General features: G+C 39.6%; 1 protein-coding gene across 1 annotated transcript; it reads left to right on the forward strand.

The window, feature by feature from the left end:
* The first annotated feature begins 865 nt into the window (after positions 1–865).
* On the forward strand, positions 866–8,308 carry LOC136129649 (H-2 class II histocompatibility antigen, E-S beta chain-like). Its single transcript, XM_065885975.1, has 5 exons — positions 866–875; positions 3,986–4,279; positions 6,518–6,799; positions 7,557–7,667; positions 8,184–8,308. Exons 1-5 carry the CDS (start codon positions 866–868, stop codon positions 8,306–8,308), a joined length of 822 nt encoding a protein of 273 aa, XP_065742047.1.
* Positions 8,309–13,447: the final 5,139 nt, after the last annotated feature.

Raw genomic sequence — 13,447 nt, forward strand, 5'->3', positions numbered from 1 at the left:
CAGTCCCAGGATCATGTCCCAGATGATTCTCTGTGCTCCTTATTTCATAATTTATTATTAATCACAAAAGATTTTCTGGATGCTTGCTCTTTGGGTCTTCTGAATGTCCTTTATTCTACTTTCTCCCAGTCCTCAATATATCCACAAAAAGTCTCATGAAAACTGTATTCTGATATTTTATAGAATTACCTATTTCAGACCCTCTTGAGATTGATCTCTCATCTCCTCATTCTTCTGTACCAAATGCTGGAGTCCATGAAGTGCAAAGGGGCTAGTGTGAGCCATGTGCTTATTTTGGGCCTCTGGTCAGGAGCTTTCCTAGAATATCCTGTGGGAATCAATAGCCTTGCCCCAGTGTTTTCCCATTATTTTCCCATTATTCACTATCCCTATTTAATGCTGCTGCTGAGGTATTTCTTCTTTTCTTGACTAGACTTTGGTAATCCTGGCCCATGGCACCATCTTGGTTCACTCTCCATATCTTATTGTCCTTCTATGGCTCACATGTGCTACTTCCTGTGAACCATCTGTGCACTTGGTCACAGAACACGATGCTCAGCTTTTTCCCCAGGTCCTATTCCTTCTCCCAAACATTTGCATTTAAAAAATGTTTCTTCTCTATCTCCCTTTTCTACACTTACCTTCTTTTATCTGCCCTAATATTCACAAAAATATTTCCAGTTCTCTTGGGACCTTTCATTAAAAAAAAAAATGTTGAGGCAGTCCAAGATGCCCATGTAGGAAGACCCTGAACTCACCTCCCGTGAACACACTGAATCCACTGCTCTATATGAAACAGTTTCCTCTGAAAAAGACCTGAAGTAGCTGAGCAGCTACTTCACATTGCAGACAAGAAAAGGGCCACATGGAGGCGGGTAGGAGAGGCTGAGACAAGGTCTCACCATAAACCCCAACCCTGACACAGCAACCGTAATAGGGAGGGAACCCACAGGCCTAGAGTTTCTTTCTGAGAAGCAAAGTGTTTGTACCTCGACAAGGCATCCAACTTTTAGTACCTGTACCTGAGAGACAACCCTCCAAAACGTCTGGCTTTGAGAACCAACAAGACCTGTGGGACACTGGCAAACTGAGAAGACACCCTTAAAAGGGCTTATGCACAGATTCCTTTGCCTCAGGGTCTAACACAGATGCAGTCATTTCAAAAGGGCCCAGACTTTACTGAAAAAGATTTATTGCTAATCTTTTTTTTTAAACATCTTTATTGGAGTATAACTGCTTTACAATGGTGTGTTAGTTGTTGCTGTATAACAAAGTGAATCAGCTATATATATACATATATCCCCATATCCCCTTCCTCTTGCTTCTCCTTCCCACCCTCCCTATCCCACCCTTCTAGGTGGTCACAAAGCACCAAGCTTATCTCCCTGTGCTATGCAGCTGCTTCTCACTAGCTATCTACTTTACATTTGGTAGTGTATATATGCTTCTTATGAACCTAGGGGCAGGACAGGAATAAAGACGCAGATATAGAGAATGGATTTGAGGACACGGGGTGGGGGAAGGGTAAGCTGGGACGAAGTGAGAGAGTAGCATGGACATATATACACTACCAAACGTAAAATAGATAGTGGGAAGCAGCTGTACAGCACAGGGAGATCAGCTCTGTGCTTTGTGACCACCTAGAGGGGTGGGATAGGGAAGGTGGGAGGGAGACGCAAGAGGGAGGAGATATGGGGATATATGTATATGTATAACTGTTTCACTTTGTTATAGAGCAGAAACTAACACACCATTGTAAAGCCATTATACCCCAATAAAGATGTTAAAAAAACTTATATATCTATGGAATCTAAAATTCAAAAAATTTGAGTTATTTGCCCAGTGCCACATTGTTAGTTCTAGAACTTAGATTATATTATCAAGTCTGAGTATATAGAAATTCCCTTTCTTCTAAGTCAGCATACCCCTTTTGTGTTAGATTTATATATACCACATTATTATATATAAAATGTTCTGCTCTTATTTGCTCAAAATGGTAACTAGTGATTAAATTAATTGAAGACAATGCCAAATGATGATGAAGATATTACTTGCTTTAGGAAGTTAAGGAATAAAAAGATCTTGTGAGCTTGCTATCATAGGGTTAAAAAAATAAAAATGTCAATATATTTATTGAGTATTTATTATATGATCAGCACTAGGAAGTGCCACTCTTTAATTTCACACTTAAAAATATACTGTGAGGGGCTTCCCTGGTGGTGTAGTGGTTGAGAATCCGCCTGCCGATGCAGGGGACACGGGTTCGTGCCCCGGTCCGGGAAGATCCCACATGCCGCAGAGCGGCTTGGCCCGTGAGCCATGGCTGCTGAGCCTGCGCGTCCGGAGCCTGTGCTCCGCAACGGGAGAGGCCACAACAGTGAGAGGACGGCGTACCGCAAAAATAAATAAATAAATAAAATTATATATATATATATATATATATATATATATATATATATATACACATACTGTGAGGGATATACTATCATCAAATCTGTTTTGGAGATCAAGAAAAAAGGCTCATGGATCCTAAAACTGACGTAAGTAGAAGAGCTCATCTTCAAATTCAGAAGTTCTGATTCTACAGCTTGGGATTCTAACCACCATTAGTGGATAGTGGCTTGATTGTGTCTGAATTACTGACAAAATTTCTGATGTTCATATGCACAGTGTGTGTCTTGGACGTGTGTGTGTGTGTGTGTGTGTGTGTGTGTGTGTGTGTGTGTGTGTGGAGGGGTGCTGCAAGGTCTGCTAGATCCAATACAAAAGAGACATACCTACTGTATAGCACAGGGAACTGCTCAATGTTATGTGGCAGCCCGGATGGGAGGGGAGTCTGGGGGAGAATGGATACATGTATATGTATGGCTGAGTCTCTTTGCTGTGCACCTGAAACTATCACAAATTGTTAATAGGCTATACTCTTATATAAAATAAAAAGTTAAATAAATAAAATAATAAAATAAAAAATAAGATGTAAATGTCTCTTTTGTTGTTATTGACAAAAAAGAGACATTTACATTAAAAAAGAGACATTTACAAAAAAAGAGACATTTACATTCATTCTGCATTTATTAGTTGAAAAGTCCATATGTGTTCACACTTTCTGCAGCGTGCCATGGGCATGTGTTAAAGAATACAAAGAAGTACTAAATATCCTCCTCCTTCTGAGGCTACATTAGCAAGTTGGGCTAAGGTTGCCAAATTAAATACAGGATGCTCAGTTAAATCTGAAGTTCCGATAAACAACAGTAATTTATCAAAATCGAAATTTCACTGGGAATCCTGTATTTTTATTTGCTAAATCTGGCAACCTTAAGTTGGGGACAAGAACTGGACAAACAGTGCTAACCATACAAGCTACAGTGAGCAGTAACTTCACACATTTTAATTTTGTAACGCTGTTGTTATGTGTCGATAAGATACTTGAGAATTTCTAAATAGTAAAATAGACCTGGTCTGACCCAGAGTACCCTTCTTTCTGCCATCATTTCTAGGTGATGGTCTCTACTTAAAGTCTGGGGACCTGCTCATTATTTTGTAAACTGTCTATATGAGAATATCATCTTCTTCTTAGTTTCTCCCCTTCTGAGGAGACTTGACTACAGAAACAAGTTCTACATCTGGCCAAGGGTGGTAATTTGATGCCTACTTGTATTGTTGGAACTAGGAGACAAAGTTAGAAAATGAAATCGTTGAGGCATGAACAGGAATAAGATGTCTGTGGCTGTAATTTACTACTATAGATAAGTAGTGGACCAGAGGCAGAGAAATTAAGAAAAAAGATGATGTGAAGGATAAACTATGACTTTGCAATTGGTTGGCAAGCAAAGAAATAAATAAACCTTGGTCCTGAACAAATTAATTTTCCTGGAAAAACAGCTCTTCAGTGGGTCTGGATTCTTAAAAAATATAAATTTCAGTGGGACCAAGATTTTCAACAAATGTAATGTCGGCTGCCGCTTGGGGCGGAGGCCTGACTGAGCGGCGGTGTCTCCCGCAGAGAATTTCCTGCTCCAGTTTAAGAGCTACTGTTACTTCACCAACGGCACGGAGCGGGTGCGGTACATGACCAGACACATCTATAACCGGGAGGAGTACGTGCGCTTCGACAGCGACGTGGGCGAGTACCGGACGGTGACCGAGCTGGGCCGGCGGACCGCCGAGTACTGGAACAGCCAGAAGGACCTCCTGGAGCAGAAACAGGCCAAGGCGGACACCTACTGCAGACACAACTACGGGGCTGTGGAGTGCTTCACGGTGCAGCGGCGAGATGAGCGCGGGGCTGGGCGGCCAGCGGGCGGGGACGCAGTGCGTGTGAGTGTGTGTTTGAAACAAGGACAGAGACAGAGAGACACAGAGACAGAGACAGAGGAGACTGCGTTGGGGAGGCGGGGAGTGTGTAGGGCTGTGAGCAAGTACAAGTTAGGCGGGTTCCTGTGAGAGCCTGTTGTCTGGAGACCGTGTGTGATTTTGTCAGTGACTGTGAGAGGGGAGAGAGCGTGTGTGGTGTGGGGAGGCCCGGGAGGGAGGGGAGGTGTGGTGGGAGGGGTGCAGGAGGGAGGCTCCGGGCGTCCTTGGTGGTGCCTGTGGGGGAGGGGAGGGGGAGGGTAAGGGAGGGGAGGAAACCCCGACTGGGGTGAGCGGTTAGAGATGCGGGAGGGACTTCAAGGTGTCTATGGTTGGGGGAAGGTTTGGGGGAGTAGAGGTGAGGAAAGTGAAAGGATTGGGAGCCTGCGAGGAGAAGAGTCACAGCGTGCTCTGGGCACACACCCTCTTACTCCTGACACCCCGGAAATAAGTGTGCCGCGTCTGTCTGTGTGTAGGAGCACTTCACTGAGAAAAAGGTGTCAGACTACTTTTTGACAGGTGCAGGCAGGGGAGCCTCTGCGGCTCCTCTGACCTTCCTGAGACTTCTTCTAGGTCTAAATTTTTCGCCTTTTTTTTTTTCTTAGCCTATATATTTTTACATAGTTGAAATGACTGTGTAATCAGCTTTTGAATTATAATTGTGTTAACACACTAATGTTACTATTTTTATAACGCTAATAGTATTCGAGTAGTTACATAATATTTCTTTTTATAAGTGTAACAATTCACCTCACAATCTCCTTTATCAGATCTTGTTTCAAAGATATATAGTGCCAAGTACTCAGTTTAAAAGTTATATTTTTTATTTTAAATTTATATTTCTTTGACTCCTAAAGTTCTTGAATATCTCTCACATATTTATTAGCCCCTTGTTACTGCTCTATTATTTATTCTCTATTATTTCTGGGGTCCTGGTGTTTTTCTCAGTGATGTAGATTCTCTATGCAGCAAAATTAACACTGTTGATATTTGATTCAGCTTTCTATCCAGTTTGTGGTTTATAGTTTGATTCAGTTTATTATTTTCCATGATAGAAATTTAAACATTTTTACTTAATAAAATACACTGCAAAATTGTTAGGAAAGATTTACCATCAATTTTAAACTTACCATTTTAGAGTATTGTAAAAATGTTTTTCACCAAGTTTCTCCATCATTTAAAAAAATTGTGTTTATTAAGGCTGATATTGTCAGAGATTGTCTCAGGCGCTAAGCACACATATTTAATGAGTCCCAGACCCTTGCCTGAACTTATGTGTCAGCTTAAAAAGAGAGACAATTGCAAACTGATAACAATTCCAGTAGTAAATTCACTTGTTTTGCAAAGGAGAGGGATTGATTAGCAGAGTTTAATTATAAGAAAATTTTTTTTAATTAATGACTTTTCTTCCTTCTTTCCTTCTCCTTCAGGACTCATGGGTTTTTTTTGGAATTCGACTCAGAGTTAGAGATTCACTTGTGTCTTTCCTTCTTCCTAGGGTAGAACCTTTTCTGAGGTGTTCTAAGGTGTGAGTGCCTGGAGACAGCTTTCCCAGGATTTCATCCTCTGTCTCCACACACTGCACCCCCTGCTGTTCCCTAATTTAACCACACTGCTTTGAATCATATTTTCTTTCAAATTAAACAAGGGTAATAAATAGCTCTGATATATTGAAGGCTAAATTCCAGTTATGGTTTTACATACTTCAGGTGCATTAATCCTCACATACCCCTAGGAGGTGAATTAGAATTATTATTCCTTTTTATAGGTGAGAAAGATGAGACACAGAGGAATGGAAGAATTCTCCTGGGATGAATCTGTAAGAGACAGAGCCTGGATTTGAACCCAGGCAACATGGATTCAGAAATGACACTTTTAATTAAATGCCTTGCAAAGAATTGTAAACACATCAACAATAAACTGCTTCATGCAATGGGAAAAAAAGACACACAAGTGTCCTCAGCATCTCTAAAATCTAACGGGTCCATGCGGTAAGGGTTAAATTCAGGATCATGGTACTAACTCCTAAAGATGGGCCATATGGCCACCTTTGAGGGAGACCTGCCCAAGGCTGCAGTCTGGGACTGGAGAGTGGATGCAGAAAGGCAGCCAACCAACGAGACTTACTGTGTCCCTCACTTATCCCCTCTACCTTTTTCTCTCCTAGTGGCGCCTACAGTGACTGTGTATCCTGCAAAGACACAGCCCCTGCAGCACCACAACCTCCTGGTCTGCTCTGTGAATGGTTTCTATCCAGGCCACATTGAAGTCAGGTGGTTCCGGAACGGCCAGGAAGAGGAGGCGGGGGTGGTCTCCACAGGCCTGATCCGTAATGGAGACTGGACCTTCCAGACCATGGTGATACTTGAAACAGTCCCTCAGAGTGGAGAGGTCTACACCTGCCACGTGGAGCACCCCAGCCAGACCAGCCCTGTCACAGTGGAATGGAGTGAGAAGCTTTCTGGCCTCATAAGTTCCTCACCTACCAAGGAGGGGCTTGCTTACCCCTGAGTGACAGGTTTCTCCTCTCCCCACAGCATGTGTTCATTTGCTCTGTGTTCTCCTCTCCTTCAGCTGAGGTTATTATTGAGGATATCACAGGAACCTTATAATATCCTGTGATAGAAATCCTCTGATAGTTTACAGATATCCTATGATATCTTCTACACGTACCTATACCCCCTGGGAGGCAATTCTGCCTGACATGCAGAAAAGAGGTGTCTCTGTTTTGAGCCTCCATGAAATCTCAGGTCATGGTCACTACATGGCCCTGGGCACCAGTCTCCTGCCTCAGGCTGGGCTTGTACTTCTGACACTGTTTCTCTGAGATGTTCACTGTGATCTGAGAAGGGGCACATCCTCTACAATGTAGGGACCTTCCTGACATGAGGGGAGTCCAACCTCAGTTCTGCCTTTTATTAGCTCTGCCACCCTAGACAAGCTCCTTAACCTCATTCAGCCCCAGGGTCCTCACCCATCAGATGTTGTAGTCATGGCCTTACGTCAGGGCTGTGATATTTAAATGGGTTCAATGTCTTAACCTTGTAGCTACTCTGTATTTTTAACCTTTTTTCCAGAAATGACCAGTCATTCTAGTTCTTCCAGGGCATCCTTCTTTCCCCATTCTCAAAGATCTCAATCTCAGAATCTCAATTAGAGAAGTTGGATTTGGGATAAGAATCACTAAAACCAGCCTCTTTTCCCAGGGGCACAGTCTGAATGTGCTCAGAGCAAGATGCTGAGTGGAGCTGGGGGCTTCGTTCTGGGTCTGCTCTTCCTTGGGATGGGGCTGTTCATCTACTTCAGGAATCAGAAAGGTAAGGAACCTGTTGGCAGCTGAGGCTCCCAACAGATGTTTTGGGGAAGAAATATGACTTTGACCGGTTAGTTCTCTCTATATCAATGACCCTGTATAAAATCTTTCTTTACCTAGTTGACCTCAAATTTCCTGGAAATCCAGAAATTGACAGTCCATGGTTAGCTGTGGTTGAAACATAAAAGGTGATGGCCTGCAGAGATAAGAAAAAGTTAACATGCATGGAGATTTTGGGTGGAGATCCTGGGGCAAATGCAGGAAGAGACACAGGGGTGATGAAATTACACTGGATTTGTGTGACAGAAGCTTCTTCCTCTCAGTGTCTGTTCTCTCTACCCTGGCATCACGTGAAGTGGGTTGTGGTGTTAGAGAAGTCTTAGGAGCGTTGTCTGGGCCCAGGGACATTGTGTTTGGGGATAGATTTACCTCCGTATCTTTTAAGTATATAGCTCCCCTCCTCTTTTCCAGAACACCCTGCACTTCAGCCAACAGGTAATGCTCTTTGACTCTCTTTTAGGATCATATTTAGTCTTCCTAGAACAGGTGGTAGAAGTGACAAGACAGGAGACAGAAATAATGAGAAAGACTTTGGATCTGACTTCTGATCAAGCAGTTTACATTAAAGCTTCTTCTCTCCACTAAACAGAGGGCTTGAACTCTAAAAGTGGCTTTGGCTCAGGGAGACTTAAGAATTTTCCCCCTTCTTACTGCAATGCTTTAACATGAAGGTCTGAGAGACAGAGAGAGGGGAAAAAGCTGCTTGTAAAGTTAAGACAGGAAATGACACTGTCCTCTGTCTCCTGCAGGACTCCTCCGCTGAAGAACCTTCTGTCCCGGCTTCTTCATGGCCTAAAAAGGTCTCCTGCTTAGTTCTTATTCTTCCAAAACGAGAGTGTTTATCAGGATCTGGTTTGCTCCTGGTTGAGTGACCCTGCAGAAAACGTCCTTCTTGCTGGTTTCCTCAGCCCCCGCGTTTGACCTGGACATTCCTCATATTGTTTGCAACACCTTATCTTCATTCTTTCCTGGTTCCCTCTGTTTTCAATCTTTACTGCCTCCTGTGCGCCTGATCTCATCTTCTGTCCATATTATTATATAATGTTTTTCTCAAATAAATATGGAGTGACAATCACCTGCTTCATACAGTTTCAAGGAAACAAGAAGAAAGAAAAGAGAAAGGGCGGATTTCATCGCAAAACTATTAATGGTTATTATTTATATTCCTGAATTTTGGTCACTTGTGGAGCTGGAGGTTTCCTTGTTTCTTTCCCTGTTTTTTCCTCGAGTTTTCTGCATTTTGTCATTAGGCATGTTTTCCTGAGCTAGGAGAAAGCCCTTAATTGACCCTATCATGATGGTTTCCTGCATCTTTGTAATCTCAAAGATGAGCACACTTTATAAAAATCTGTTATTATTTAAAAATTACAAAATTTATAATCATGCTTTTTTTCTCTTTTTCCATGATTTTTAAAGAAAGCGTCTAATCCTGGGTTAGTTCACACCTTGATCACCTCTTTAATTAGACTAATGGTGGGCTCCAACATTTGTCGTTTTCTGTCACTCAGATAAACATCAGTGACATGCTGACTCTTTGGCTGGGATGCATTCTTCCCCATAAATAGGTTTTGGAAGGCCATCAGGACAGAGCCACAACTCATGTCAATAAGATGCATTTCTGAGGCCCTCCAGTTTCTGATACAGACTTACTGTCTTTCAAGGGAAAATCCTGTATGGATCTTATCTCAGCAGAAATCAGAGACAATTCTGAGAAACAAAGGAAAATTTATGAATACAGGGATGTTCATTCAAACAATGAAATATCCTGCAGTTGGAAGACAAATGAGAATCCCTGTTATGGAATAATCCCCAAAATGCACTTTTAGTAGGTATGGGAGATTTGTATACTATACAACATTAAAAAAAAATAAGATAGAGGAAGAGAATAGAAATATATAACTATACCCATTCTATCTATCTATCTATCACTTACTTACATTTGTAAATATAAACAATGGCAGGATTTTTTTTAAAAAAATGGTTGCCTTTAGGGCCAGATGAGAGAATAGGTTGAAGGGGACAAATACGAAAGCCAGACTTTTTGGAATATATTTAATAGTTTTAACTTGAGGGACATTCAAATATTTTATGTAATAAAAAATTTAAATCAAAAGTTTAACAAAGAGATACATAAAAACTAAAAACAAACTGGAATGATTAAAACAAACTTGACAAAAAGTATATGATGGGAAACAAGCTAGAAAAGTAAATCAAACTTTCTTTGACCCTTGCATAAAAGATTGTGGAACTATAATTGTAAATAAGTATATAGTTCTAAATTCCAAAGACTTTAATAATGTAAGCGAGTTGGATAGGCTCAGAGAAAGATAATTAAACTGGTTAAGAAGATGGTGGCTTCTGCTATTGTATGCCATCTGAAGAGTCAGTTTCAAATGTAAATCAAATCTAAACAGTAGTTAATAGATTCAGAAGTTTATTTCAAAGTAATAGTTGAATTCTCCACAGTCAGACATAACTATTATTTTATTTTCAAGCAAATTAAAAGCTTATTTTTGCATATGTTAATTATACTGTATTATTTGTGTGAAACAGGTTATCATCCTGTAGGAGTTTGATAAACCAGTAGTCATGTCTGCAAAGTGCATTCAGTTGGGATAAGTTCCATTTGATCCCAGGATTGGACCTTCACTGTCACTTTGTTCTCTGGGATGAAAAAATAAGTTGTCTCATTTTATTTGAGACCTGTGGTGGGAAATGATAAGGTAGAAGTAAAGTATACGGTATGCATATATCTATGAAGATGCTTTCTGCTGCTAGTAGCAGATAATCCAATCTAGTTGGCTTTACTTTTCTTTAAGTTATTTATCTCACATAACAGATAGACCCAAGGTAGGGAATCTCCAGAGTTGGTCAATTCATCAGGCCAGTTGCATCACCAATGATCTTAAAGGCAAGAAAAGAGAACTGTTTCTTCTCGTGTGGTTTTATAAGGAGCAACCAAACTTCTTCCAGAGTTTTCCCAATAGACCCACTTCCCCACACATTCGGAGGACCATGGATTACAACGGTAGGCTCAGACAAACCTTGATTGATCCTTTGTGACATGGGCCCGCCTCCCATGATACACAAGGGAAGAAAAGGTTTAAAATCATCTTTTTTAGAGAGAAAGAAATGGTCCATGGGTAAGGAGGATGATTTTAGGGTATGGAAGTATTAGATTGTGTTTTTAGTGATTTCCTGATGAAGGATGATAGATATTTAATGGACAGCATCATTGCAAGGATTTTTTTTTAGCATTGAGACTTAAATATCAGCCGCAAGCCACTTCCTTCCCCCCAAAAAGCAAGCAAGCAGGAGGATTATTTACTTGATTTTAGAACATATACTGACTCTTAATTTTGTGAGGAAAAGTATATTTTCCAGGGAAATTTTTTTTAAAGACACATAATGAGGAATGACTCACTTTTTAAAATGCTAAAACCTATTATACCTCTATTTCATTACGCACTTTTTGGCATTCATTCATTATTTGTTATATACACCAGTAAAACAAAGTCCAGAATTAGATCCCTGGACATTTGAGGTTTAGATTTGTATAGAGAGTTTCAAGTTGTTTGTCAGGTATAGCCCATACTCATTCCTTTAAGCAAAATGGATACTTCACAAATATGCATGTGCAGATGTTCATAGCAACATTAGTTATTATAACACAAAACTGGAAACAAGCCTAGTATCCATCAGTCAGTGAATGGAAAACCAAAATGCACTGTATCTATACAATGGAAAACTATTTAGCAATAAACAAGAACAAGAGAAACACATTTAAAGGAATTGATGATACATGATGCAAAATGGATGAACTTCAAAAATATACTAAGTGAAATAAGCCAGACCCAAAAGCCTACTTGTCATATGATTCCATTTACATGAAACATCTAGAAAAGGCAAATTTATAGACTGAAAGCGAATCAGTGGGTCTCTAGGGCATGGGGTGGGGGTGGGAATTAACTGTAAACAGGAAACTTTTTGGGGTGACAGAAATGTTCTAAAACTGGATTGTGGTGATAGTTGCACATATCTATAAAATTACTAGAAATTTCCCAGTTGAGTATGATGTAAACTGTGGGTTTGCCATAATTAGCCTTTATTATGTTCAGCTCTGTTACTTCTAGATCCATTTTATTGAGAGTTTTAATCATAAATAGGTATTGAATCTTGTTAACTGCTTTTCATACATTTATTTAAATAATCATGTAAGTTTTATCCTTCAGTTTTTAATATGGTGTATCATGTTGATTGATCTGCTGATGTTGAAACATCCTTTCATCCCTGTAATAAATCCCACATCATGGTGTATGGTCCTTTTAATGTATTGTTGCATTTGGTTTGTTAATATTTTGTGGAGGATTTTTACATGTATGTTCATCACAGAAATTGGCCTGTAATTTTTTTTGTGTGTGTTGTATCTGGTTTTTCTATCAGGGCAATGTTGAATCATAAAATGAGTTAGGAAGCATTCCTTCCTCTTCAATTTTTTGGAATAATTTGAGAACAGTACGTATTAAATCATTGAATGTTTGGTAGACTTCATCTGTGAAGCCATCTGGTCTTGGATTTTTGGTTTTTGAGAGGTTTTTGATTACTCTTTCAATCCCTGGGCTGGTGGTTGGTCTATCAGATTTTCTGTTTCTTCATGAGTCAGTCTTGGAAGGCTGGGTGATTCTAGGAATATGTTTATTCTTCTAGGTTGTCCAATTTGTAGCTGTATAGTGTTCATAATATTCTATTATAGTTCTTTGTATTTCTGTGTTATCCGTTGTTATTTCTCCTCATTCATTTCAGATTTTATTTATCAGATCCTTTTCTCTCTCTCTCTCTTTTTTTTCTTAGTCAGTCTAGCTAAAGATTTGAGAATTAAAAAAGAAAAAGTTTTGCCAATTTTGTTTATCTTTTCAGTGAATCAGCTCTTAGTTTCATTGATCCTTTCTGTTACCTTTTTACTCTCTATTTCATTTATTTCCACTCAGATCTTTAATATTTGCTTCCTACTGTCTTTGGGATTCATTTATTCTTCTTTTTCTAGTTCCTTTAGGTGTAAGGTTAAATTGTTTATTTGAGATTTTTCTTGCTTCTAGAGATAGGCCTGTATTGCTGTAAATGTCCCTCTTAGTATTTCTTTTTCTGCATCCAAAGGTTTTGGTATTTCATATTTTAATTTTCATTTATCTTTAGGTACTTTAAAAATTTCTTCTTTGATTTCTTCATTGACCTAACGGTTATTTGGTAGCATGTTGTTCAGTCTCTGTGTATTGGTGATTTTTCCAGCTTTCTTCTTGTAGTTGATTTCTATTTTCATACCATTGTGATCAGCAAAGATGCTTGCTATGATTCGAATCTTCTTAAATTTATTGAGACTTGTTTTGTGTCTCAACATATGGTTTATTCTTGAGAATGTTCCATGTGCACTTGAGAAGAATGTGTATTCTGCTGCATTTGGATGGAATGTCTTTACAAATATTTAAAATCCACCTAGCCTAATGTTTTATTTAAAGCCACTGTTTCTTTGTTGATTTTCTGTCTATATGGTCTATCCACTGATATAAGTGCAGTGTTAAAGTCCCCTACCATTATTGTGTTGAGTGTTGATTTCTCCCTTTAGATAGATTAATACTTGGTTTATATATTTTGGTGCTCCCGTGTCATGTGCACATATATTAATAACAGTTATGTCTGCTTAATGAATTGTTCCCCTTATCATTATAA

Source organism: Phocoena phocoena, chromosome 10 (assembly GCF_963924675.1).
Source record: "Phocoena phocoena chromosome 10, mPhoPho1.1, whole genome shotgun sequence".
NCBI classification, from domain to species: domain Eukaryota; kingdom Metazoa; phylum Chordata; class Mammalia; order Artiodactyla; family Phocoenidae; genus Phocoena; species Phocoena phocoena.

Excerpts from the sequence above, each read along its gene's own strand:
- LOC136129649 (XM_065885975.1), top strand. Across the intron at positions 4,280-6,517 it reads GGTGCAGCGGCGAGATGAGC|TGGCGCCTACAGTGACTGTG; the intron begins GCGGGGCTGGGC and ends TTTCTCTCCTAG. Across the intron at positions 7,668-8,183 it reads CTACTTCAGGAATCAGAAAG|GATCATATTTAGTCTTCCTA; the intron begins GTAAGGAACCTG and ends ACTCTCTTTTAG.